Genomic DNA, 27026 nt, shown 5'->3' with positions numbered 1-27026 from the left:
TTATTTTTCTCTGTGTGTGTTAATTTCACGTTCTAGTTTCTATTACAGGAAAACATGCTTGTGTTAGGCAAGTGCTTGAATAATATTAGGGTGGTCGTGGAGGAGAAGAATCTCGAAGCAGTTTTGGATTTTTGTAACTAGAACTCCAAACCCTGGAACAAATGGCTCAGAGAGTGCAAAAGCACTGCTCAGAAATCAGGGTGGCGATGCCTTCGGCGGAGGCGCCCTGACGCTTGCACTCTGGGCTGTCCCTCCAAGAAATGTTTATTAAATTTCTCCCAGAAGGTTTCTTTCACAATGCCGAAAGTATTTGATAAAATCAGAATTTTGAATCTAGGCTCCTTTTAAGAAATGCTTCTAATTTGGAGACGTTCCTATTTTAGGTCCCTTTTTAGAACAAGTAATGGTAACTGTTTTCGGATTGCTAAGCCTCACCAAACTAAATAAAACCAAAAATTAAATCAAATGGACATCAATAGCCAGAGAGGAAAAATGTTAAATCTATGAGATTTTTCTGCGGTTTTAGTTCTACATTATAGGGTTTATTCTGGAAAAAAAAAAAAAAAAAGAAGAAGAAGAAGAGTCATAATGCCTGCAGTCCCAGAGGCAATGCTCTGCCGGTAACTGTTCAGTGAGAAGCACGGGCAGCTGGCCATCTCTGTGATTGTCACAGAATTTAAAACAATCCACACCAGGTCACCTGAAGATATTTCTTAAATGAGTGTTGAAAGTATCCGTGAGGTCACTGCCTAGGGGACTTTCCACTGATGTGGCTCCCAGTGTTGGATTGCCCTGGGAGATTTTTCCCCACCCCTGGCTTGAGTCTTCCTGGCTGCAGGTGGAAGACCCTCATGCCTTCCCTCGTGCTGGCAAGCCAGAAGAACCAGTCCAGGCGTGGAAATTACAGCGGGAAGGGGCCTCGAAGATCATTCATTACAGACTCCTTTAGACTGCTCAGACCTTTCTCAGTCCAGCACTCTTTCTCCTACTTTCTGAGACCGTGCCTCTCCCTCCAGTCACAGAGCCACACCTCACCTGTCAGGAAGGGTACTTCGTGGAGGTCAAGGAGCCCAGGCAACATCCTCACAGATTCAGGACTGGCCACAGGCCCTGCTCTGCATGTCCACGCAACTGCTGATGCTCTGAGGGTCAGAGGGGAGCTACTACCTTCCTTTCTGTTCTGCAGGGAGCAGCCTCTGAAGCAAGCCCAGATTTCCTCGTGATATTCTAGAGGAGACTAGCCAACAGTCCTTTCCTAGTACTCTATGAAGGGAGACAATGGGGCAATTACAAATAATAAGAAAGTCTTGTTACTCCAATTTATTTTCTGCCTTTGTGGAGTATGCAGATTTGGTATTTAATATCAGTGTGCAAAAAGTGGTCTCCAGCCTCAGGCCTTGGTTCCCAGAGCCACAGAGGTAACTTCTCCAAGACAGATTGAACTGCGTCACTTTCCCAAGTAGAAACCTCCAGGGATTCTCCACAGTCTACAGAATAATATTGTAGATATTCGATGTAGAACATTTTCATCATCACAGAAAGTGCTGTTGGATGGTGCTATCCTGGAGGAATCTTCACAGACCACATCTTGGAACAGAGCATATGATAGAAGCTCACCAACTGATGAATGAGTGAACGACGCTGTGTTCGTGGAAGACAGGCATTTCTACATCACTGCTGACGTGGCCTTCCCTGACGCCCTCAGGTACAGCCATCCAGGTGCTCCTCAGGATGTCAGCGTGTGTCTGTGTGTTCATTCATTCATTCAACAAACACTTAATTGAGTCTGTCTGTGTACCTGACACCATGCAAGATTTTGAGGATATAGTAGAGAGCAAGTCAGCAACTAAAGTGGCAGGGTTTTTTGTTTTTTGTTGTTTTTAATGTTCACGTTTTGTACAGCTTTGCTAGATTTTTTTTTTTTTTTGGCTTGAAAGATAAAAAGGACATAAAATACAAAGATTTTAGTAGAAAATATCAAACTGAAAGGATGATTAAATGTCTTACCTTTTCTATTTGTAGGAAGTGAATTATAATAATAACTCTTCTTTGCCACATTTTATGCTTACATATGAGACTTGGGGAGGAGGGTGTCCCAACACCCTAATTAATGTGGCAGAGTATAATCACCCTTCATGTATCACCAACTTGAGATTTCCATGCATCATTCCACAAATGCAGCTGTCAGTCCACTGTTTTAGGTACTATAGGTGACACCCCCTCAAAAAAAAAGACTTGTATGTTAAACAGTATGCATGTCAGTCTATACGCAGTAGCTTAAAGTTTGTAAAGGTGAGAAGTGAATATGAGTAACCCCAATGCAAGTTCAAATGAGATCAGTACCCTGGGGATGGGATTCTGGTACATGTGAGAGGAAAGCCATGAAAAATTATGCCAACTCAAAATAATCTCAAATTTTAATCCTGCAATGCTGGCTTTAGAGCTATTTTAAGAGGTTTCAAAATTCTAAGTGACCATCAAGTATTTGTTAGAGTGAATGAGAAAGAAGGAGCAAGGAAATGGGTATTTTGTTAAACTGAATACAAATGAGGGAACTTTTTTGAGATTAAAAAACATTTTTTTAAATCTACTGCAAAGTGTGAAAGTATGTTTTATTTCCTTCAAGAAACATTTTGTGATACCTGTGCAGTGCATGGCTGTATTCTGGGTCCTGCAGGGGTTATGAAGATGAATGTATGTGACAAGTTCTCCGTTTCTAGACTGTTTCAGTAAAGGCGACTTAACGAATCTGATTTTCCCAACATTTGAGCATTTTTCAGAAACTGACAGATCTTTATGCAAATGTTGTTGCCAAGCTGTTTGTAATGGTGAAATTATACTTTGACAGTAACTCTTTAAAATATATTAAACCCAGCTAAGGTTTTTTTTTTGAAATGTTGCCAATTAAGTGACTTTAATGAGCTTCTTGATGGTAGTGTAATTAAAATTCAGATGTTCTAATTGTAAAAAAAAAAAAAATACAGTTCTGGAAAACTTAACAGTAAAATAAGCAAATGTAAAATGAAGTAGGGCTAATTTAAATGGTGATTATGTGGTCTTCTGAGAAGATTCTACCAAAATAACGCTTTCAATTATCCTGTTTGTAAAGCAGAAAGAAGGCACCTAACAGATATGTTACATGTATCCAGTAAAGCAGAGATTTTGAGTTTATCTAATAAAACAGATTTTAAAATTCTGAACACAGTAAACGCTTCTCAGCTTGTGAAAGGAGATTTGCTAAAACACTTCCTTGGCAGTATGGACAGGTACCTTGGCAATTCTAAGTGAAATAATTTCTAATTCAGGGAGAAATGAGTGCCTGGACCTTACCAAGCTATTCATGGGGGAAAAGATCTGGTTTCTGGCAAAAGTCTCTAATGACCACCTGCTCAGATTATTGGCATGCAATACTAGCATGCTGGTCACAGACACTTCTGTTTGACACACAGGTAATGTCTTTGGCAAGCTGGAGCAGTATGATTTCATTCTATTGGCCTCTAATTAATCCTCCGTTACTTACTCTACTTACTTTAAAAATGGCTTTGACAATATATGATTTAATAAATATTTGTTGGTACAGTATTACATCCTTTGCTCTGTGGTGATACAGAGTCCGTATCCTGCGCACGAGAGAGGGGTAATCATGTCAAACCGTCGTTTGACATTCGTCTTCTCTTTTTCCTAATTATTGTTCATTGACAAGCAAAGACAGGACCATCTTTGCTAGCCATGAATTATTGGCTATTCATTATTATTATTATGAAACTAGAATCCATATATGTGATCTCACTGTGGAAACAAGTATGTAAATAGTATGGAAATAAGTATTTAATAGAAATAAATATGTAATAGAAACTTGCCTTTTCCCCTTCAAAGCAAAGACAAAGGAAAAAAAAAATCCCTAAGCAGCAGGTGGCCCATAGTCAGGAGAATGGGGTTAGGGAGGACATGAATCTTAGCCAGAGATTTAAAAGAAGGTGATCTATGAAACAAAAATAATTTGGGTTAGGAAATAAAAAGCCCACTGCACTGCCCTACCTCCAATTCTCACTGCCCCTAGAGACACCACAGACTGAGGAATTTTGGCACAAGATTCAGATTGGAAAAAGTCAAGTAAGTCTCTGGAACGTTATTGATTATTTTAGCGTCTTTCTTTTTTCTTTCTTTTTTTTTTTTGTCGATAAAAAGTAGTTTTAAAGTATATTTTATTTAATAAATGTATTTCAAGTACTAAGGGTTTCTTTCACATTGTAAAACAAGGATAGCTATGCGGGTAGGTCATAAGTTCAAATCCTAAACGTTTTGTTGGTTGGTTCTTTTAAATTCAGATTATAAATTTGGAGTCATCAAAAATAAGCCAGTGAAATATGTCTTCCAGAATTTGTACATTTACGATCACACTTTTCTAGTTGACCAGTCAACATGGGTGAATTGAACTTTCTAGGATCCCATCAATGTGGCTGAGTATGGCCTTGGGTATCTGCAAAATAACCAAACAGAATCTGGAGAACTGAATTCTAATTCTTATGATTTGGGCAAGTGCTTTATCTTCCTGAGATTCCATTACCCCTCTCTGTGCCACAGTTACTGAGTTAAATCCATGGCTTTGCAAGCCCTACGAATCCTTCTGTGTCCCATTAGGATATAGTGCAAGGTAATTCCTAAGCCATAAATCCTCTTCCAAAAACTGAGACCATAGCTTGGATAATAGGAGTCAATCTGGTGTTTTAATTCATTCTTCCCTCCTCTGGATCTCATCATCTTCTGGGATTACAGTGGTTACACTGATTATTTCTGTTTCTTTCCAATACAGAGTTCTCATGGGTCTCTTTTGAGGCTCTATTTATAGAGATGGCGTGGGAAAACAATCTTATATCCCCTGGAAACAGGTCAAAGTGTTCTCCCTGACTTGGATGATGAAAATGAGGCCTGAGGCCACCATTGTACTTTGCTTGATGCTGATATGATAACATTCTCAAAGTAACTGCCATCACCATCTACCATCTTCCTTGATGAGACTGATTTTATGTGAATTAAACTGATAGTTGAGAATCTTGTATTGGACAAATGCACAGGATGCCCTGGAGTAGAGTTCCCAATCTCAGTCAACTGCTGAGGCCAGCTAGGCAATCAGAATAAATGAAGCAAACCAAGGAGGGGGTTAGCAAGTTCTCAGTAACCTAAGGGTGGGACTCAGGCAAGCTGGTGAGTGTGTCTAGAGGGGTGACGCCTACTGATTCAAACTGTTGCCCTGGAGAAATATAGGCCTATTGCTTCCCAGCCTGGTTTTTGTCAAAAGATACCAGAAAATTGGAGAGTTAAATATAAACTCTCTCAATTTTGAACCCTTGACAACTAATTTATGAGTAAAGAAAACTCATCATGTCAGATTTGGTCTGTGGATATCAATTTCTATTTTAAATAATCATTTAATTGCCCCCTTTTTTGAATGTCAATTATATATCAAGTACTTCATATAGATTATTCCACTTAATTCTCCAAATGGTAAAGTTAAAATTTAAAAAAATTTAAGATGTGTATTTCCTGATGTACAGTCCCCGCTAACCACAAATTGAGCTTTGAGATTAAAGTCACAGCCATTCCGTGGCAAACCCTTCAAATACCTAGCTGCCATTTGAAAGAAAAACTGTTCTAAATGTAATATCATACATAATATTATACAGTAACTATTTCTTCTATTTAAAAAAGTATGTGTATTTCTGATTAGGAAAATGACATACAAATTATGGCGCTTACCTGAGATCCATAGATTCAGACCTTCTGGACCATGGTCTTCCTCCCATCACCACACCCCATGTAATATGAGAAGTGCCATTTGTCAGGTATTCCAGGGGAGCCTGGGGAATGCCTTTTCAGATGGCTTTGTTACATATTATTGTCATTAATCACATGTTGAATATAGAGTATAAATAAACATAACCCTAGTAGCAAGTTCTCCGTCAGTATTAGAATTTAAGTACAGTTAATGAAGTAGCCATTAAGCAACTGCTTAAATAAACATTGGTAGGGTGGCTTTGAAAATGGTGTTTTGTGCCTCCCTCTAACTCGATGACCTCTACAGAGTTTGCATCTCATTCCTGGCCCCAGCAAAATTCTGTGTATGTACAAGCAAGCCATCCAGTATGTAAATCCAGTTCGTGACTGGACTCCAAATGATGTTAGCTTTCCAGTCTTCCCATCACCTCTTCTCCACTCATCTGTATTCCTTCTGGATGTCTTCTGGTTAATGTTACCCCTGCTCTATGTCTTCCCACACCTGTTCTCCTACCAACTCCCACACCATGGCCACAGAGCTACAGAAGTGGGTAGGATGGGGGGAAGCTTCTAAGATATCACACAAGAATGGTCCCCAAATTGGCATCAACTGTATCTTGCCAACAGCACTCAGGCTGCCAAAGCAGAGGCTCCAAAAATGAAAATGTAAACCTGAGGTTTTATTCCTCCAGATTAAGTTTTTAGAAAAACAAAAAGTAAAAATTAAAAAATTCCAAGGAAAATAAGCATTCTATATCTTTCTCCTGCTTTTAGTTAGTGGCTATCAGTGTATGCTTAAAAAAAAATCACATGTGTGCCTCCAGGTTGCCAAAGCACTTTCAACATATCCGGAGGATTTTTATTATTTACTTTCTCAAGTTACAGTATCAGGAACCATAAAACATTGTTTACATAATCTTTGGTGAAAAAGCTGTGCCCATTGAAACCTGCTATAGGAAACCCTAGTACCATTTCCTTGACATAGACTTAGAGTTTTTTGCACAGTATTTCCTCTTGACAAGTATTAGTGATTTATCATTATCAGAGTGTTAAAAATATTTGATAAACCTTATAAATAGCCATTCAATATTCACATAATCCTGTGCCATAGCTCCCAGAAAATAAGTAAAGTCATAGAAATTATAGATGCAACTGTTAATATGTTTAATTTATTAAAATGTATAATTTTTATTAAAATTTTATTCATTTTTGAAAAAGAATTTCACATATGATATATATACTTTGTATATATGTTTTTACATGTAAAATATATATATTTACATGTACCTATGCATATATATGTGTTATATATATTTTTATATCTATATATAATTTTATTTGCAAGGTCCAGTATCTAGAATATATAAGGAACTCTTATAATTCAACAACACAATTTAAAAAGAGGTAAAGAACTTGAATAGACATTTCTCCAAAGACGATACTAAACAACAAGCACATGAAGAGATATTCAATATCTTTCATCGTTAGGGAAATGCAGATCAAAACCATAATAAAGTATCACTTTATACCTCCAAAGATGGCTATTAAAAAAAAGAAAGAGAAAAAGTGTTGGCAAAGATATGGATAAATTGGAACCCTCATTATATTGCTGGCAGGAATGTAAAATAGTTCAGCTGCTGTGGAAAACAGTTTAGCAGGTCTTCAAGAAGTCAAGCATAGGATTATCATGTAACCCAGCAGTCCCCCTTCTAGGTATATATCCAAAAGAACTGAAAACAGCTTCTCCAGCAAATACACTTAAAGGCATGTTCATAGCAGTGCTGATTCACCATAGTCAAAGGGTAAAAGCAGCCCAAAGTTCCATCAATGGATGAATGAATGAACCAATTGTGTTAAACACATATAATGGAATATTATTTATCCATAAAAAGGAAGTACTGACGCATGCTACAACATGAATGAACCTTGGAAACATGCAAAGTGGAAGAAGCCCAGACACAAAGGCTATCATATGATTCCATTTATATGAAATATCCAGAATAGGTAAGTCCACAGGAATGGAATACAGATTGGTGGTTCCCCAAGGATGAGAAGAAACTGCTTAACATATAAAGTGTTTTTTTTTTTTTTTTGAGTGATAGAAATGTTTTGGTACTAGATGGAGTTGGTGGTTGCACAACACTGTGAACAGATGCCACTAATTTGTTCACTTCAAATGATTTGGTTTTGTTATGTGAACTTAATTTCAATAAGTCTTTTAAAGATCTGGTTTTAAAAAAAACTTCCTTTGTAAAGATTTTCAATATATTTGTAATAATTATGGCACAATTTCTAGAATCAGTAGATTGAAGTTTTTAATCTGAGAGAAAAGTATATTTCAGAAAATTAGGCTCTTGGGTGCTTTATAAATAATTATTTTAATCCATTTTCATTGCCAATAAAAGAAATACTTTCATTCTCAGTTAAAGACAAAGTTAAAATTTGTTAGTCTTATTAATCAGTTGTCATTCACACCACCACACCTCTGGACATAGAAGAGAGGAAACCCATAGAATTCACCCCCCTCAGTCATTAAAGAGTCATACCTTACACCTCATGAGCACTCAAAACACTTAGACTTATCAAATATCAGATATTTGTTTGTCTGACTCAAATTCTGTTCTTCCAAATTCCTGCTCAATTGCACTCACATATCAGCTCTTCCAAAAGGACTTTTCAAATAGCCAATCTCAGGCTGCCTCCTTCTTTTCTCCTCCCATTCTGTCTTCACTTCAGTCTAGAGAAAACTATTAAGACAGACTCTCTTTGCCAAGGCCTGTCCCGCTCCCATACCGTGCTCTCGAGCCTATGCTCTTTGAATGTTCCCATCTTCTTTATCAGAAAGTGAAATCTGTAGCTGTTGGAAGGGAAGAAAAGTCAGTTGGGTGACATCTCCAAAACTCATGGATTTGATTCTTAAAAAATGGAATCTCCACAGCTACCTTGGAAAGCAGTTGGACAGTCCCTCAATAAGTTAAACGTCGAGTTATCATGTAACTCATCAATTCTTCTTCTAGAATTCTTTACCATTCTTTGAGAATCCTACTTTACCTAAGAGAATTAAAAACATAGTCCAAACAAAAACTTATGCTTAAATATTTATAGCAGCATTATTCATAATACTCAAAAGTGGAAACAACCCGAGTGTCCATCAATTGATGAATAGTTAAACCAAATGTGTTATATACATATGATGGAATATTATGAAGACATACAAAGGAATGATGTACTGATTCGTGCTACAACATTGATGAGCTTTGAATATATGCTAAGTAAAAGAGGTCAGACACAACAGGCCATGTATTGAGTGATTCCATTTATATGAGATGTGCAGCGTAGGCAAATAAATAGAGAAAGTAGATCAGTGGTTGTCAGGGGCTGGGAAGAGGCAACAGGGAGCAACTGCTAATGGGTACAGGGCTTCTTTTGAAGGTAATGAAAAGGTTCCGGAAGTAGACAGTGGTGATGGTTATACAACATTGTGAATATACTAAAAACCAGTGAATCATACACTTTTAAAATCAAAGCTAAACTATAAAATACCTGGAATTGCCAACTGTTTAATCTTTAGACATCTTCCTATCTTAGCCATCTGGCGGCTGTGAATGGAATCAGACAGAAGTCAAAGCAGATTCCAAGGAGGTGAGGAGATTCTGCCCGGTCTCCCACCACTGCTTGGCAGAGCCCTCCCTGAGGAGGGAAGTATGGATTCAGATCCACTTGTGGCTTTAAGCAACTTGGTTGTCTGTTCTACTCCCCTGTCTCATTGTTTGTAAAATGGAGGCAGAAATATTTAACTTACTGTATATGGTGAGGATTAGAGAATATCACATTTAGAGAGTTCTGCTTTTCATAAGCATTAATAAAGGGCAAGTATTTCTATTATCTTAGGGAACTTGCTCCTCATCCCTGAAGTATAAAAAAAAACTGACCTTAAACAATAGAAATATTTTCAAAGTATTACTCTGTTCTAAATCTGCTGATTAAAATTAAGCCTATACTTGAAATCCATGTGAAAATGAAAGCCAGCAATCACCTAATCAGGTGGTTGGGACTATGTGTTACTCACTGAAATGCATGGTTATTACACTTTCATTCAGGTGTTAATTCAAATGTATCCCTGAAATTATTATTTATACTTGATTGTTTTCATTAATGTCAACTGTTCTAAATGATAGATTTATGCAGGACAATTGTCCAGAAAAATAATAGATGCAAATTGGTGCTTAATATATCAAAGCAAAATTTAGGATATTCATTGAGTCACCTTTTTTTGCTGTACATTACGCCTAGTGTTGAGAGGAAGGCGTGAAAAAAAAGAAGAAAGTCTAAGATCCAGTCTCTGGCTTCCAGAGCTACCTGATCAGTGATATGGAGGAGGATGCTGGTGACCATGGAACAGATTTATGAGAAAGAAAGGGAGACTCCGTCTTCTGCATTAGAAAGGGCTTCCTGTGACTACTCTCGTGTGCTCTATGAAGAGAAAAAGATTTTTATTAAAATGGAAGTGAAAAACAGTCTTTAACTTCCCCTGACAACGTGTCCACAAAGAAATGATTTACTTTTCAGCAAGCAAGAGAGGACTGAACATAGTACTGAGGCCATGGAATGGTTTCTGTGTGCAAAGATCAATTATTTGGTGCAATTGGCTACAAAACGAAATTGTAGAAATTAATTCTCTATGTTTGAAGAATAAAATAATCAAATAATGAATTGCTTTAAATTAAATAAAATTCTACTTAAAAATAGGATAATAGCCTAGGGGGCTTCAAAAATTAGCCTTCACTCTACTATTATATCATTTCAATAACACCAAAAAACTGGCTGTATCTTTACAATAGGTGACAAAATGTGAGTTGGTAACACTGAGCAAGTTTCAGGCAGGGGGCAGGTCTGATTACAAGACATCATGAATAAGAAAAAGTGTTTATAACTCCATTTTTCATTTTCTGCATTTTTTAGTATACGAATTTCAAATTTTCAATATTCTAATGGATAAAGTTACTTCCTTTTACAGCAGCCTCTGAAAAACTGCAACGTTTTAATTGGTTCACATTAAAAACTTAGAAGCTTGAAGGAAAGAAAGTCTTTCCAGATGAGCAAGAGGTTGGATAAATGTAATGACATATGGTTTGTTTTTTATAGCTACAATATGCGAAAAATAGAAGCATAACACATGTATTCAATGATATATATGTATTTATACATATAAATATAAATTCTGATTATAAATTATGAGATAAGATTACTTTGTATAAATGTGATTTTGTTTTCTTTCCCTTTCTTGTTCCCTTTATGAATAAAAATAACAACTGAAACTTAGAACAATTTTAAACATCTCATTATACCAGGGATGTAGCAAAAGATAAAATCGACGTATGCAAAGCCATGATGCTGCAAGGTCCCCTGCTCAGACTTGTGAGCTGGGCTGTCTGCAAGGTCTCAGAGCCTCAGGGCGGGAAGACTGTCCACTGATCTTATTACGGAACTTCCCCCCACCCAGCAGGCTTCCTCGGAATCGTTCCAGATGAAAGGGTCACGAACTGTTTCTTAAATATCTCTCAGTAAGGATGAATCTCGCATCTTCTGGCAAACTCAGAACTTCCTCTGGAAGTTCTTCCTTTATTGCCCCTGGATGCCTGAGCTCATCAAGACACCCATGGAGATGTGTTGGGCATCTGATTATTACATTCTATGTACTCGATTGTTAAAGTTGCAAAGGCTAATGTTAAATGGCTCTCTGCATTTTTTTTCAAAGCTAAAAAAATCTGCATTGCTATAAACTTTTCTCTCACATGCTATGCACAATTTCTGTGGGGAGCGAGGACAGATCTTTTGCACACTCACACCTATCTCCAGAAGACCCTTGTTTTGCAGAAAAGTATTCTAGGAATAGTACGCATATTGAGAGCATTACCTCTGAGGAACAAAAATGGACCTCAAACTCATCTGCAAAGTGTTAAGGTCACTATTAAATCTAAATAACAGAGTGGAGGCATACCCTCAGGACAAACCTTGAAAATGATTGAGAAAGAGCTATAATCACTATTCAATTATCTCTGAATGGTGGCTGTCATCCCTGGCCTTCAGTGCAGTGGTTTTTCCATTACTCGGGCCTGGTCCTGTGCTACCATTTTACCTCCAAGCTCGGTTGCCACCATGTGTCTCTGAACTTCATTTACTTTACCCAGCTCATCCTTAGTAACTGAAAGGTCAAACTCTTTAGCTTCCAGAGTAAACAACTAACTGGTGCTAATGGCCCATCCCTATGCTTATTTTATTATAGTTTTAATTTAACTTTTTAGTTCAGAAAATGTCAAAGGTGTATAAAGTAAGCAGAATCACATAATAAACTCTCATAGTAATAACTATGTTATTAAAAATAATAAGTAAAAATATAATAAAATATAAAATATTTATATATAAATAACGTAATAAAAATAATAAGTAATAAAAATGTAGAGTCATTTAACAAAAGCCTTTGAAACTTTAAAAGTTGAAGCTTTTTTCTTTATAGCTTTTTAAAATTTTTTATTTTATTGAGTTATAGTCAATTTACAACATTGTATCAATTTCCAGTGTAGAGCACAATTTTTCAGTTATATGTGACCATACATATATTCATTGTCACATTCTTTTTCGCCGTGAGCTACCAAAAACTGAAACTTTAAAAGTAGCTCATTACCCTTTCTAACAATTATCAATAACCTGCCAAGGTTATATTATTTACACCTCCACCCACACCCCACACTCCTTTTTCATTATCTTTCTTAGTTAAAATTTACATAAGTTGAAATCACAAATCAAATATTCACTATTTTGACAATTGGACATGCCTTGGTAAAGCAGATCCCTTTCACAATATAAGACTATTTCTACCTCCCCAGGAAGTCCCTCCCCCCCCAACAGACTATGCTCTCCCACCTCTTCTAAGAGACAGCCACCGTTCTGAGTTTTATCTAACCAGTTCTGAGTTTTATTTAACCTCTGCAACTTCTGTGGATGGACTCACACGGCACGTAGTTTTCTGTGTCCAGCTCCTTTCTCTCAGCCTGTTGTCTGTGAGATTCATCCATACTGCTGCCAGTGTCACTTATTGGCTCCTTTTTGTTACTGTTCAATAGGATTCCATTACATGTCTATTTTTTCTTTTGTTTATGGATAGTTTTGGTTGCTTCCTGCTTTAGCTATTGTAAATAAAGCTGTTGTGAATATTTTTGTACAAGTCTTTTTGTGGTTATGTGTTTTCATTTCTTTTGTGTGAAACACCCAGATGTAGAAGTACTAGGCCAAAGGGTAGTTGTACATTTAGCTCTAAAGTTTAACCTTTTCTCAGAGTGGTTACACCGTAACCCCTTTTAAATTGCATTTTTAATGTTTTGAATAGATAATTAAACCAAATGGTTAAAAGAATCTAAACAGCATAACAAATACATATTGAGAAGTGTTCTTTGCACCCTGTTCCTGTCTAACCCACTGCTCCACACTGCCTCCCACATGGTAAGCAGTAAAACTAATTTTATTAATTTCTTATGCATTCTTCCTTTTTTTTAATAATAAGAGGAACAAAAATTATTTCCAGCAGTATAGACTCACATTACATTACACTAATATTGACAGCACTGTCTTGTCTATTTTTGGTACAGAAGATTGTATCTCTACATTACCTTGTAAGGCTTCAGTAACTAAAGCGGAAAACAAAGCAAGCAAACTCCCCCCCCCAAAAAAACAATTTTTTAAAACACAGTGATGAATAAATAAACATATATATGCTCCCTTCCCTTTTCTAACACAAAAGGTAACCTACTATATACCCATAATACACCTTCCTATTCTCACCTAACAACATTTCAGAATCCTTCCGTATTGGTGAATAAGGAGAGTCCTCATTCTTTTTCTAAACACTGCGTTATGGATGGCCTGTGGGATTGGTTCCAACCTGCTACTATTATGCAAGTGCTGCAGTAAAGAACCTTGTGCCTACATCATTACTTATTTATGTAGGGATATAGATGGGATAAATTTTCAAAATGATGCTTTAGCCTACCTAGACCAAGAGTTATAGGTATTTATAATTTTGTTAAAGTTGCCAAATTGTGCCCCCAAATGTACTGTGACATGTTGCACTCCCCTCAGCAATAAAAGAGAGTTCCCCTTGTCCGTAGACTTGCCACCAGAGAGCACTGTGAACCTGGATCTTTGCCATTCTCGAATATTTCAACCCAAGTATCCTGAACAGCTGAGGAAAACAAAGATGTAAAACCCTATGATTTTATGAAGTGAGATCCTAAGCAGAATCTGCTACATAATTTATGGGGCCAAGTGCAAAGCGAAAATACGGAGTCCTTGTTAAAATATTTTTAAGAACTTCAAGATGGTAAGAGTAGAACATTAAGCCAAGCATGTGACCGCATGCAACGGACAGTCTGTAAGCCCATGGAGTTGTCCCTGGTCCTAAGCACCATAAAGAAAGCAAGAAATCTTTGAATAAGTACTTATTTTACCTTAAAATGTGATGCACATTTTTGCACTCTATTCCATATAATAATCATGTTTTATATTACTTCTATCAGGTCAAACTAACCCTCCACGAAGGAACGCATATCATAGCTGTTGTGTGGCCACACCCCCTGCAACCACCGGGCACCGCATGCAGACTGATGAGCCTGCGTGGAGAACTCTAAACAACATCTCTCAGAACATCCCTGCTCCCAGACAAGCTTCTTAACACTCGTTATACAGATCCAGGGCCACCACGTTCCCTGCCTCGTGTCTAAGTAATTGAATAGCTACAGTGATGGGAATTAGAGGCCAAGTGGAGATTGGTGTTGGGACAGTCATTCTAAGAAGATCCACTAGTCCAAGCTGCACTGGATATTTGTCTTAATTTCTGACAATATGCTCTGTCCATTAAGGAGCCTGATTTCCCCTTCCTGGGGAGGAGAGCAGTGGGGCTTTTACTACTTCTGCACTCTCAGAATTCTTATCACTAATGATGTTGGGAACCCTCCCCCCAAGAATCAGTGTTGCTGGGCTGGAAATGAAACTAGAGGACATTTCCTGAAAGAACTTGGGATTAGTCACTTTTGAAACAATAGAAAGCAAGTCGGGTAGAGGGAAAGAAAGAAATTTTGTAATGAGATTCTGGGAGAGGGCATTTACTGAGTTGCCAGGTGCTAGGGTAAGGCCCTTCTATACATCATCACACAGCTCCCTTCTTAGGGCTGCTCCCACGAACAAGTAGCATCTGCAAAGGACAGACAGACAGAGAAGAGAGGAAGAAACATCTACTCAAATAGCCAAAGGGGGAAAAAAAAAGAAAAGAATTGAATGTCAAACGCTTTAATAAAAATATAGCTAATATACTCATGAGGACTGAGACCAGAAGGAAGAACAATCTGACTATGTATTAAACGAATCCACACTTTCAAGCCACGGCAGTACTTACCAGTGTTACTCCAGACGGCCCTGAGGTGCGCCACTGTTCTCTGCTCTTTAACCCCCTCTGCTGGTGAAAGCAATCCTCAGGTCAAAACACCAGCAAGCACCAGGGAGAAGCTGAAGAAAACGAGATGGGTATTTCATTCAGTTGTGTTTCTCAGACTTCAGTATGCCTATAAATTGCCTGGGAATCTTGGTAAAATGCAGATTATTATTCAGTAAGTCTGAGTTTGGGTCTGAGAGTCTGCATTTCTAGCAAGCTCCCAGGTAATGCTGGTCCTTGGACCATACTTTGAATAGTAAGGCTTACACTGATGGTCTACCATCAGTTATGTCCAGCACAAGTACCCCTTTCTATCTTGTGGTGACCTAGAATGAAAAAGAATATGAAAACAAATACGTGTATATGTATGACTGAAACATTGTGCTGCACACCAGAAATTGACACATTTTAAACTGACTATACTTCAATAAAAAAGAATGCAACCCCCCCCTCCAAATACCAAAAAACCAAATACTCCTCCCTGAGGTCTCCTAATTTCACATAGAACTGATCTTTATGGCCTTTAGGCAGCTCTACTTCCAAGAGTGCATCCAGTCTACAAAGTAAACCAATTAGTTCCTCAGGGGTGTTTCTCCAGTTGTCTCAATGATTTACTTCTGTACAAGCTCCATTGTGCAGATGATTATATTAGAATATTGGAATCAAATTGAAATGATTTTGTCAGATGAAATCAAATTTTTATTTTAGAAGAGTCATTTAACCGACACTCTCATTTGCAAATCAGAAAGCTGAGGCTTAATAAAGAGAGTACGTGCCTTGACTGAGGCCACACAGCGTGTTGACAGCAGCCAGACTAAAATCTCATCATACTAACACTGTCCTCAAGCTGTCTGCCCAGATCATTTCTCATTTTCTTCTTTCTCGAAGGTGGCCAGACTCATAGCTGCTAAATCCTACAGATCACTGAAGTCCTAATTGGCAGATCACAAAGTTCAGGAAATACGACCATACACATAATGACTCACTCTTTTGTAAATTAGTATCCATCTCTCTTATCAGCAGAGTTAGCCTTTAAATATACATTAGAAGGAAAAAGTAACACTAGACTCTGTCTTATTAGCATTATCTGTCTTGGATGTTTAATCCTCATTATGCTTTATCCTTTCTGTCTGAATCCAGTGTATTACAACAGGATACATTAGGTTTTAACTGACATTCTTAAAAATTCTCCACCAAAACAATACAATTAATTTTGCATAGTGTAGATGAGACGATTCTTAAGATGTACGCTTCGAGTGAGTACTTTATTATTTGGTGAGGTACAAGAATTAATTATTATATTAAGATAAATTCATCACAGTTAAACAGCAAACAAAAGGGCTTATAAGACCCTCAAATAAGGCCATGTTCCAAGTGGGTTAGCCATGGACTGTGTAATTTCATGGTTTTTTTTTTTTTTTTTTTTTTTTTTTGGCTTCAGCATCAAAATTCATTTTAGAGTACTTAAGTGATTTTCATGCCTGACCAAGAGTGAAAGGTGAATTTTCCAAACTGCTCTTTCCATTCCCAGGGGGAAAAAAAAAGCACCAGAGTAAATAAAAAGTTTCCTGGTCTCTGAAGTCTCACCCAATATAAGCATAAAATGCAGATTAGCAAAGTGAGTGGGCGAGTGAAATTGTTTGTAACAAACCCCATTATTTACAGATGAAAAATTTATATTGTCAGCGTAATATCTGCGAGGCTAAACGATGCTGGAGAGTATATAAAGGCAGGGCGCTGTGGTGCAGAACTGCAGAGCTCAGGGCACAGCGCACCCAAAGTTCCGAAAACAGGGAGCGCTCTCTCTGCACCTGTTCTGTTCGCATCCTGGTGTCAGAAGGTAAGATTAATATGGATTGATTGTACGATTGTAAATCCTGTTTGGGGTGAAGTTGAGTATTCTTAAGGGGGCAAAGTATTATTAATTGAAATATTGCTTTTTCATCTTATACTTTACTACTAAAATATGGGGCAGAATTGAGATGAAAAAGTGATATAAAATGCATTTACATATACTTCAACATACCAAAGCCGCAAAGTGAGTTAGAGAAACAATTCAATGCAAAAATATCAAATAGAAAGATAAAGATTCAAATCAATGCACATATCACAAGATTTAACTGTTATAACAACTGCATTTAAAAAATAAGTTGTAACATTTTGAAAAATAAAAATTTTTCCTTGGATTTGATAAATGTTAAGATGTACATGCCTTTGAACAGAAGGCGCCTTTCAGCAGAAATGTATGTGTCCATTAGAGATGCTATAACAGCAGTTGCTCCTTATCAATGAAAACGTATGTTTTTCAAAAAGAGCAGAATCCACATCATCGTTCAAATATTCAAATTTCTGATAAGTCTATCAAAAACTCAAAGCCCATGAAATCGGCTCTTTGTAAATAAGACATAGCATATTTAGTGCTGAGAAAAAATATCATCAATTACTGGGAATTCTGTGGATGGAACTGAGTAGAGCCAGAGATTCATAATTATTTACTATGTATTGAGGACCAGTAGTAATAAATAAAATATCTAAAGTGTCCACATTCTGAAATGAAATTGTAGTAAATCTCTTTAGGAAAAAAAAATCAGATGTTCTAACGTACCTATTTAAGCTCTTAAGGACAAAGAACAATTTTATGGAGATCCTCAATGGAGTAAATGATTATGTGATGTGTTTTTTTCACACATACCAAGGACCTATGAGAGGAAATAACCTACAACACCAATATATTTAAGGACATAATATATGTCACCTTGCCTAGGTCAAAGATCAATCTTTCCAAAAGACTTTCTACTCAGGAGATGCTCTTGGTACCGTATTTCCTTTTAAATTTGAGTGGACGTGTAACGTTCTTACAGAACTGCAGATTCTTTCCTCAGGCTTTCTAAAGCAGAGGTAGGGAAATAACTGGAAAGTTTTCTCTTATTAAATAAGATTTTGACACTAAAATAACACAAATATTTGCTTTCTCAGTAGGGGTATTCAAACAACCAACCTTGTTCTTAAATTTTTTCGCAATTCCGTAGACTTTTACATAATGAACAAGTAAAATTTTAAAAATCAGTCTCTTCTTTCAGTAGAGGTCATTTTACTGCCTGGAGAGGACTTTGAACATTCACTTCTGCGTGGTTGTTTCTTCTTCCCACGGCGGCAAAAAACCACCTGCTCCGTATCTGCCTCTGTAGAACATAATAGAAGATGTTGTAAGCCGTTTAGGGACGTTGCATGGAAGGAATTATTTAGTTCTAAATTAACTTTCCAAGAGTGATGTCATCCTAAAAAGAAATGGTTGCTTTAATTTTTTGAAGTTTCTAAAAGCATGAATTAATAAGTAAGAATTATAATCAGAAGACCCTGCCTATACATTTGGCAAGGTTTCCAAAGTTTGCCAACTGGATAAAATGAAACATAACAAGATGCCAAATGAGTAATTTAACACTGATGAATGAAGAAGGATGAATATGTAGTGCCTATTGTGTTGCTTTGTCTAATTGACCACCTAATCTAAAAAGACTTCGTATTTCAAAGAAAAGAAATTACCACTGCAGGTGTCATAGTCTCTGTGTTTTAGTGCCAAAGATAGATAGTAATTATGACTAAGATGTTAGAGAAAAGATTGATAGTTTAAAATGATAATATTTGGAAAATACTTGTTTCAAACCAAATGCCATTTGCTAAAAATACTCATTCAAATTTTTTATGGGTAAGCATAATCAAACTTGGATTGAAATCCCCACTTCTCAAAGTAAACATGGTAAGATTTGAAAGCAGCGGAGAAGAGTCCGTGACAAATACTGGACTTGAGGTTTTCATTCAGAAAATAGAGGTGCTCACCCTGTGGGGACATTCTGCCTCACATTCATGTTGGTCCTGCCCTGCTGCATCCACACTGCACCTCATGTCCTTAGCATCCCGTGGCTTCACGGGGCATCTGCTTATGATGTGAGGACAAGCGATCAGGTGCACCACGCAACCTGGTCTAGGGTGTTGCTAGAAGTGAATGACGTCCTGGACTCAGTCCAATTATAAAACAAACGGGGGACTTCCGAGACTTCAAAAGCGAGCTTTAATTTTCTTTATGACAGTGATCTCTTAGTTTCTTAGTTGTGATCATTCAAGTTGCCAGAAGCATTAGTTCTGGTTGCAAATTGCTTGTCTTTAAAATGATTTTTTTCCCTTTAATTTAGAACAGGTCAAAGCACCCTAAAATACCTCAAATCTGTTGGCCGCTTTATAATTACAAAGTCTAGACCAAGTTACACTATTTAAAATATAAATGAATAATACATCTGAACCGACAGCTGGTATGCCAAGTTGTAGCCTGAGGCTGCTTTAAGATGGTTGAAATGCAGTATAATGTAAATGCTGGGAAGTGAAGGACTATTAATTGAAAGCCAGACTGATAGGGAAGGGGGTGGCATTATGGATAAAGTGCCATTCAGGCTAACCATATGCAGCAGATCATCTACAGTGGGGATTTTCAATGTTTATCATGGACGTTTTTAATTTCAGGTCTGGAAATGAGCCTTCTAATCATTAACAGAAGTATCCCACACTAATGAAAAAGTTTCACAGTGCTGCTAAACATCTTTTGTATTCTTTTTTGCCACCAAAAAAAAAAAAAAAAATCTGCAGAAAAAATATCATCTAATATTTGAAATTAAGTTAGAAATATAATCAGAATAAAATTGACGACTAGCTTTTTCTATTTATAGTACTTAATCAAAATCGAGCTAATTTAGCTTGACATGTTTAAATATGGTTAAGTGTCTTTATCCCTCTCCCCAACCCCTGACTCTGTGTTCCGACAGGCAGCAAAAATGAAAAGCATTTACTTTGTGGCTGGATTGTTTGTAATGCTGGTGCAAGGCAGCTGGCAACGTTCCCTTCAGGACACAGAGGAGAAATCCAGGTATTAAATCTTCAGACTTGAACTAACAGCACTATGGTTAGAATACAGCCCAAGATAACTGTGATTAGTGAGTAGGTCTCAGTGATTTAGAATAAATACTATGCATAATTTTCAAATGTTTAAAGTATCATTGTGATAAAGGCTTTTCTAGAGTATAGATCAGAGTATGCTGTTTCATAACCAAAGGGGTGGCCAATGTTGAAAAATATGTTCCAGAGGAAATTATATCTCTTTGAAATCTTCAGCTGATCTTACCCCATCCATTTATTACTTGCACTGCATAGTAGATCATGTTAATTATTCACACCAACTTTTCCTTATTTAATTCCTTTTAAAAAATAACATTTTTTCCTGCTAATTGTAAAAGTCCTACAGGTTCATGACAGAAAATATGCGTGTACTGTATGTAAATATATCTCAGATCATTTACAGCTTCGTATTATGCTTTTCCTCTTGGTATTGTATTGTTAGCTTTTTCTTACATCATTGCAAATATTTATTAAATATATGCTATTTAATGGCTGCACACTATTCCATCTCATAAATGTACAATATTTATTTAGATATTCCTCCTCTATTGACTACTTAAGAGTTCTTCAAATTTTCACACAAAGAATGCTGCAAATAACATTTTTTCCTACATTTCTTACTATTTTCAGAGGATTGATTTATAGTAGTAAAATTATTGTGTCAAAGAGTTTAAATGAGTTTAAACTTTTTATTATATCTTGCCAATTTGCTTTCCAGAGAAGTCCTACACATATACACACTCTCATCAGCGTTATAGAAATACTCCTCTCACAATATCCTCCCCAGTAGTTAATCCTTGCTAATTTGACAGGTAAAAATAGTATCTCACTTCTATTTCTGAGCCTTAATCATATTGAATATTTCCCCATATAGCCATGCCAACCAACTGTTGATTACTGGCATGCAGATTATTCACGACCCAGTTTTAAATTAGTGGGCTTCTTCTTATCTTCCTTTGAACTTTTAATTGTCTTTCTTCCACCATTAGCTACCACATAAGCAGGTAATGGAGCTACTTTTTTATATTAATATATGCAAAACTAAATTTGGAACATAAATCTGCTGCCCAAACAAAAATGATCTGGGATTCTTCACTCTTTTAAAATATTCAAGGCGTTGCTCTCTTCTGGAATTATTAGCATAATTATGAGTAGATGAATTCGTTGAAAACAGATTTACTTAATCCTATTTCAGAAAAAAAAGAAAAAAAGAAGAAGCAGCAGCCAGTTGAAAGATCAATTGCTAGATTTCTGAATCAGGATGTACTTTCCTGTAAGGTCTTTCCGAACTGTCAACTGAAATATTGGAAGTACCTGCTTTCCAGCTTCTTGTGGTTTTGTACTTTGCAAAGAGATGCTTCTCAAATGAATCTATTCTTGAGAGATTTAGTTGCACCAATCACTGTTCTTCACAGATCATTCCCGGCTCCCCAGACTGATACACTCAATGATTTGGATCTGATGAATGAAGACAAGCGCCATTCACAGGGCACATTCACCAGTGACTACAGCAAGTATCTGGACTCCAGGCGTGCCCAGGATTTTGTGCAGTGGTTGATGAACACCAAGAGGAACAAGTAAGAGTCTGAACCTGATCAGACCTTTGCATACAAATGTGTTCCTTCAATATGTCTAAAATTCCTCCTGACTTTCCTCAGTTAAAGTGCATATCAAATAGCGCCCATAAGCTCTTTCAACTGTGATGATTTTCCAGGTTGATGACGTTATCCATTATGCCTGTGAATGCCCCACCCCTTGCGCCTCCAAAACTCTTACCCATCCTCCAATGGGACATAGGCTTTAAATTATTTTCCCAGCTGTGGTCTTAGCAATAATCACTCTCTCGCCTATTTGCCTTTAAAAACTGAAAGCCGACTTTTGTGAACCTGCAAAGTTAGGAATCTAATTTCTAACCAAAAGATAAGAGTGAATTCAACATTCCCTTGTAAGGTTCAAACTCATGACTGTGATCACATTTAAAGTATCCTCTAGCCAAGTTAATCATGGTTAGGAATGGAAACAGATGCAGTCTTTTTCTTGTAGAATACAATCCAAGATACACATTTAAAATTACAGCCTAGCTGCACAGCACAAAGAGAGAAGAAGGCAAATAAGAACACAAGCCCATCGTAAGACATACATTTTAATGTTGGATCTCCTTTGACAGTGTTGGGGGTTTTTGCTGCTTCTAGGCTACTGGAGGAAATCAGCCGCAAGGGTTTCACAGGGATGGTGGAATTTCACAATTTCTTTGGAGGGTGGCCCACAAGGGGAAGGGAGTTATGCATGCAAAGTAGCTGAAGGAATCTAAAAATCAGGAAAAGGGCATAGATTTGTCTGGATAGAATGGAGAAGGGGGAGAGAGAGAGAGTGAGTGAGTGAGAGACATGAGCCAGCAGGAATAAAGAGACAGAGCATTGACCAAAAAGTCTTAAACTGGAGGGCACGACTACAGGGAAGATGGCAGTCGTGGTCAGAGAAGACACTGGGAGAAGCCTTTGTTAAGTTTACAAACGGAGCCATTGGTGAAATGTGAGAAATCACATGTTTGAAAAAATCCCAGCTGTCTTCATTCCTAGAAAGAGAATGCCACAACCTAGTAAACTAGCGTAAAACAATCCTAGCTCTCAGGCGGTTTCTGTTGTGTTTAAGATGAAACCTCCCAGTGGTAATATGTGCCAGGGAGACTGAGAGCAGCTGGTCAACCTCCACAGAGCACTCTGCACACACTTGAGGATGACAAGGGGTCATCTTCTTAGCTTTCCTCATTGCTCACCCATCACATGTTTCCTTTGATCCATTATCGTGTGGTCTTTCTGATGACATGTTGAGATGCTCCTTTGCTTCCCCTTGTACCAATGAACTAACTCTGACCCCAGCTGCTTTGTTGGTGAATAGCAGAGCACACTGGGGAATCCGGACACGTTGAGACAGAAGTAAATGCAGCTCTAATATTCAATGACTTGGATAAGCAGGGTAGCGAAAATGGGTCACTGGGGGAGTGAGGGGACTTAGCCCCCTTACCTGTTATTAGCCATCTCCCATCAACCTTCACTCCAGATAATTAATGGAGCTTCAAGATGAGCCCCCTCCTCCACCCTCATCTCTCCAATCTCCCTAGACCCGTCTACACAGAATCTCGAACCCGAAGCTGCCACGGCTTATAGGTGAGAACCATATTGCTAAAGAGACAGATCTTCAATTTGACTTTCACATTGCTTTCAGGAATAACATTGCCAAACGTCATGATGAATTTGAGAGACATGCTGAAGGGACCTTTACCAGTGATGTAAGTTCTTATTTGGAAGGCCAAGCTGCCAAGGAATTCATTGCTTGGCTGGTGAAAGGCCGAGGAAGGCGAGAGTAAGTCTGTATATTCTTATTTAACTTTTTTTTCTTGCTTGATGCTGAAAACTTAGACTACAGTTATCTATATATGGATCTGCATTACAGAGGCAATTAGTAGAGTCCCACAAGGGAGGAAATCGCTGTTTACAAAAGTCTTGTCTGTTTTATCTTTGGTAGCAGGTATTAATAATAGGGTTGGACAGGTTACTTTTTTATCCCCCATTATAGTTGTGTTGTAATTAGGGTAGTAATGTGTCAACCTAGGACACTTTTGAGAATAAACAGAGTGCTTTTGATAACTACACCAGGAAAACAAGCATAAACTAGGACTGTCCCAGGAAAAATAGGGATAAGGGAAAAGAAGAAATAATGCTGAAAACTTAGTTTGACTTTAAATATTTACATACATGAACAACATATATTTACATGTCAGTAAGTATCCAGGTAAAAATGTTATGAAGACTGACAGGAACTAAACTTAAGATGTTTAATGAAATGACACTCAAAATACAGATACGTGGAAACACCCACATATTTAACAACATACCCATTTTTTGTGGGACTTTCACATAGACAACCATTAAAATATCACGGTTGAAAATGAGACTAAGACCTTTAGGTACTTTCTTGGATCTTACCACAACCAAACACAACCCGGAACCATCTCATTTTCTTGTGACCGTTTTGATTGACATTTGAATTATGATAAGCAGGAAATTCAAGTTCCGTTCTATTTTTATTTTTAGTGAGATTTAAAATGAGTTTACTGAGACTTTAAAGTGCTCTCAGGACAAAAGGGAAGGAGTATTGTCACCGATTTTTCGAACATTAACACTCAAATTTACAAAATCAGTGGTAGAAGAGTCACTTACTCTTGAGATTATTTTATAGTGTGTCAAAGGGATACCAAAAATTCTGTTAAATAAACCAGCTGAAGAGAAAATCTAATATAGACTAAGGTTTAATCCCTTAAGACTACGCTTGGCAAGGCTGTTATGATAATCATTCATTTTACAGGATAATATTTTTCTGAATTACAAACAAATTACTAGACTCAGTAATAACATCTGTGTTGACAATACACTCAAATCTTGGGAGCAGCTGGAATATGGAAAGGGTTTGGTTTCAGGTCCCAGCTCTGCCCTTTTCTTCCCACCTCGTTCCCTTTCCAACATGCAAGTTTCTATGAGACTTTTCATGGTAGGTCCTCTGTAAATAAAAACGTTTTGTTTTCTCAATGACCCTCATGTATATTACCAGTGATAGGTAATCAGTAAGCATTTATTTGAAATGTTTAACCAAGTACTGATTTTACCCCTCTTTTTCTCAGTTTCCCAGAAGAAGTCACCATCGTTGAAGAACTCCGACGCAGACATGCTGATGGCTCTTTCTCTGATGAGATGAACACGATTCTCGATAATCTTGCCACCCAGGACTTTATAAACTGGTTGCTTCAGACCAAAATTACTGACAGGTGATTGTATTTTAGTTCATTCTGAAAATCATCAAAACTCTCATAAATATCCTACTGCTGCAGCTTGTTCCTATGTGGGGAAGAGAGTCTTTGCTCTCTTGGTACACAATCAAAACTATGAATCATTTAAGAGTACATTATTATATTTGTTTTTGATCATTACAATTTTATCCATTCACCCATTTATTCCAAACATATTTCCTGAGTGTCAGTAAAGGACAAGGCATTAAGACGACAGATATGAATAAAAAATGGACATGTTAAGTCATTTACATCTTAAGGTCACATTGCAAATAGCTATGTGTGTTGAAATTTTAGCACAAAGTGAAAGTTATATATGGTATTAAATACTTAATGTAATAACCATAGTGGTAAAAATTTAAGTGCCCAGATTAGCCACGTATTTTGATAGAATATAATTGCTTTTTATAGTTATTCATACACTTTGTACTTCTTGATAGGGGAACTTTAGGGTAAGTCATCTTTGAATGTAAATATTTGGAGTCAAAAAGATAAAGGGATGTATAAGAGGAAAAGATTGATAAACAGCTTTTATCAAAATAAATTATTAATATACTTCCTGGATAATTTAACTATATCATCTGGGTATTATACTGTGTTAAATCATTCTCTCTCTCTCTTTTTTTATCTCTAGGAAGTAAGTATGTCACTGCTTAAGATCATCTTCACAACATCACCTGCCAGCCATGTGGGATGTTTGAAATTTTAAGTTCTGTAAATTTAAGAGGTGTATTCTAAAGCCATATTGCTTTGCATGCCAATAAATAAATTTTCATTTAACACTGTGTAACCAAAAAGATTATAAACAGAATAAACCATTGTCAAAATATTGCTAACATAAGAGCTTTAAAATATGGAAGTACAGAGTTCTCTTATTTTCTTATTTTGGATGAAGTACCCCAACCTGCTTCCACTTAGCAAAGAAATTGTTTTTCTGTAATAGTATTTGTATATATAAATTACTCCAATCATGACATGTCAGCATTATAATAATAGGATAAAGGAAGGACTGGTAGTCACAGTTGTGAAACAAAAGAGAACTTTCTTCTTAAAACTTTTGTCATAAAAATGCTCAGCTTTCAATATATCAAAGATAGACTTAAATAAAATTTTCAAGCTTCTTCACCATCATCTGTTTTCTCTCTTCTTTGTGCTCCCACTTCTTCCAAGTACCCCTTCTCCCTAAGCTGGTAGCCCACAAGCCAAATCTGGTGCCCAGAGATGGATTTGTGTTTTAAATTGTGGCACAGTGCTTTATTGTTTTGAGCCAATATTGAAAAATCAAGTTATTTTATATTAAAATATTGATTTCTAGCTTCTCTTGAAAAATTAGGTCATTAGGTAATATGAGAGCCACCAAATGAATCTTTTCTGGAGCTGAATACAGCTGCCTCTTTCTGAAGGGCCACATGCTTTTCAGCTCACTATTGTGCCTCCTATATGCACACACACACACACACACACAGATGCACACAACACACATCTGTGCATGCTCACACACATACACATGCAGGTAATGTATACAGAAGGCACTTTCCCCTGACACATTTTATTTATTCATATTACTTGCCTGTCACCTGCGGGCATTTAAGTTTGTCAGTTATAACCTGTACCCTCATCTCCCTGTCCTGCATTGTCCAGAATCTTGGGCCAGTCTAGTGCTGATTGCCATGCCAGAGACTTTGCTGCATACAGCACTGCCAACTCTTTTTCTCTCCCTTTTATTATTGAGATACAATAAACACATACCATTGTGAAGGTTTAAGGTGAACAACATACTAAAACAGGTAGATGTAAATATAAAAGAAAGTAGGGGTCGCACTTTTGAGAGCAGAAGGTAAAACTCAAGGGGAAAAAATATTAAGGAAAAGGGGGACACTTTAAAATGCTAAGTGTTCTGAGTCATAATGAAGATCAATAATAGCTGTTAATTTGTATGCACCCAATAACACATCAACCGTTTTCATAAAGCAGAAACTA

The 27026-nt window shown here is 37.1% G+C and overlaps 1 protein-coding gene across 2 annotated transcripts; it reads left to right on the top strand.

Moving 5' to 3' along the window:
• The first annotated feature begins 16999 nt into the window (after positions 1 to 16999).
• On the top strand, positions 17000 to 26177 carry GCG (glucagon). 2 transcript variants are annotated; one of them, XM_010971377.3, is made up of 6 exons: positions 17000 to 17099; positions 20074 to 20174; positions 21619 to 21780; positions 23429 to 23566; positions 24882 to 25025; positions 25681 to 26177. In XM_010971377.3, the coding sequence occupies exons 2-6, from the start codon at positions 20083 to 20085 to the stop codon at positions 25685 to 25687; spliced, it is 543 nt and encodes a 180-aa protein (XP_010969679.1). In that variant the 5' UTR covers positions 17000 to 17099; positions 20074 to 20082; the 3' UTR covers positions 25688 to 26177. The 2 variants fall into 2 exon arrangements, with proteins under 2 accessions (XP_010969679.1, XP_074219320.1); XM_074363219.1 differs by lacking the exon at positions 25681 to 26177 and having other exon boundaries at positions 24882 to 25029.
• The last annotated feature ends 849 nt before the right edge of the window (positions 26178 to 27026 follow it).

This window comes from Camelus bactrianus, chromosome 5, assembly GCF_048773025.1.
Source record: "Camelus bactrianus isolate YW-2024 breed Bactrian camel chromosome 5, ASM4877302v1, whole genome shotgun sequence".
In the NCBI taxonomy this organism is placed as follows: Eukaryota; Metazoa; Chordata; class Mammalia; order Artiodactyla; family Camelidae; genus Camelus; species Camelus bactrianus.
This window is presented reverse-complemented; position numbering and strand designations above follow the sequence as displayed.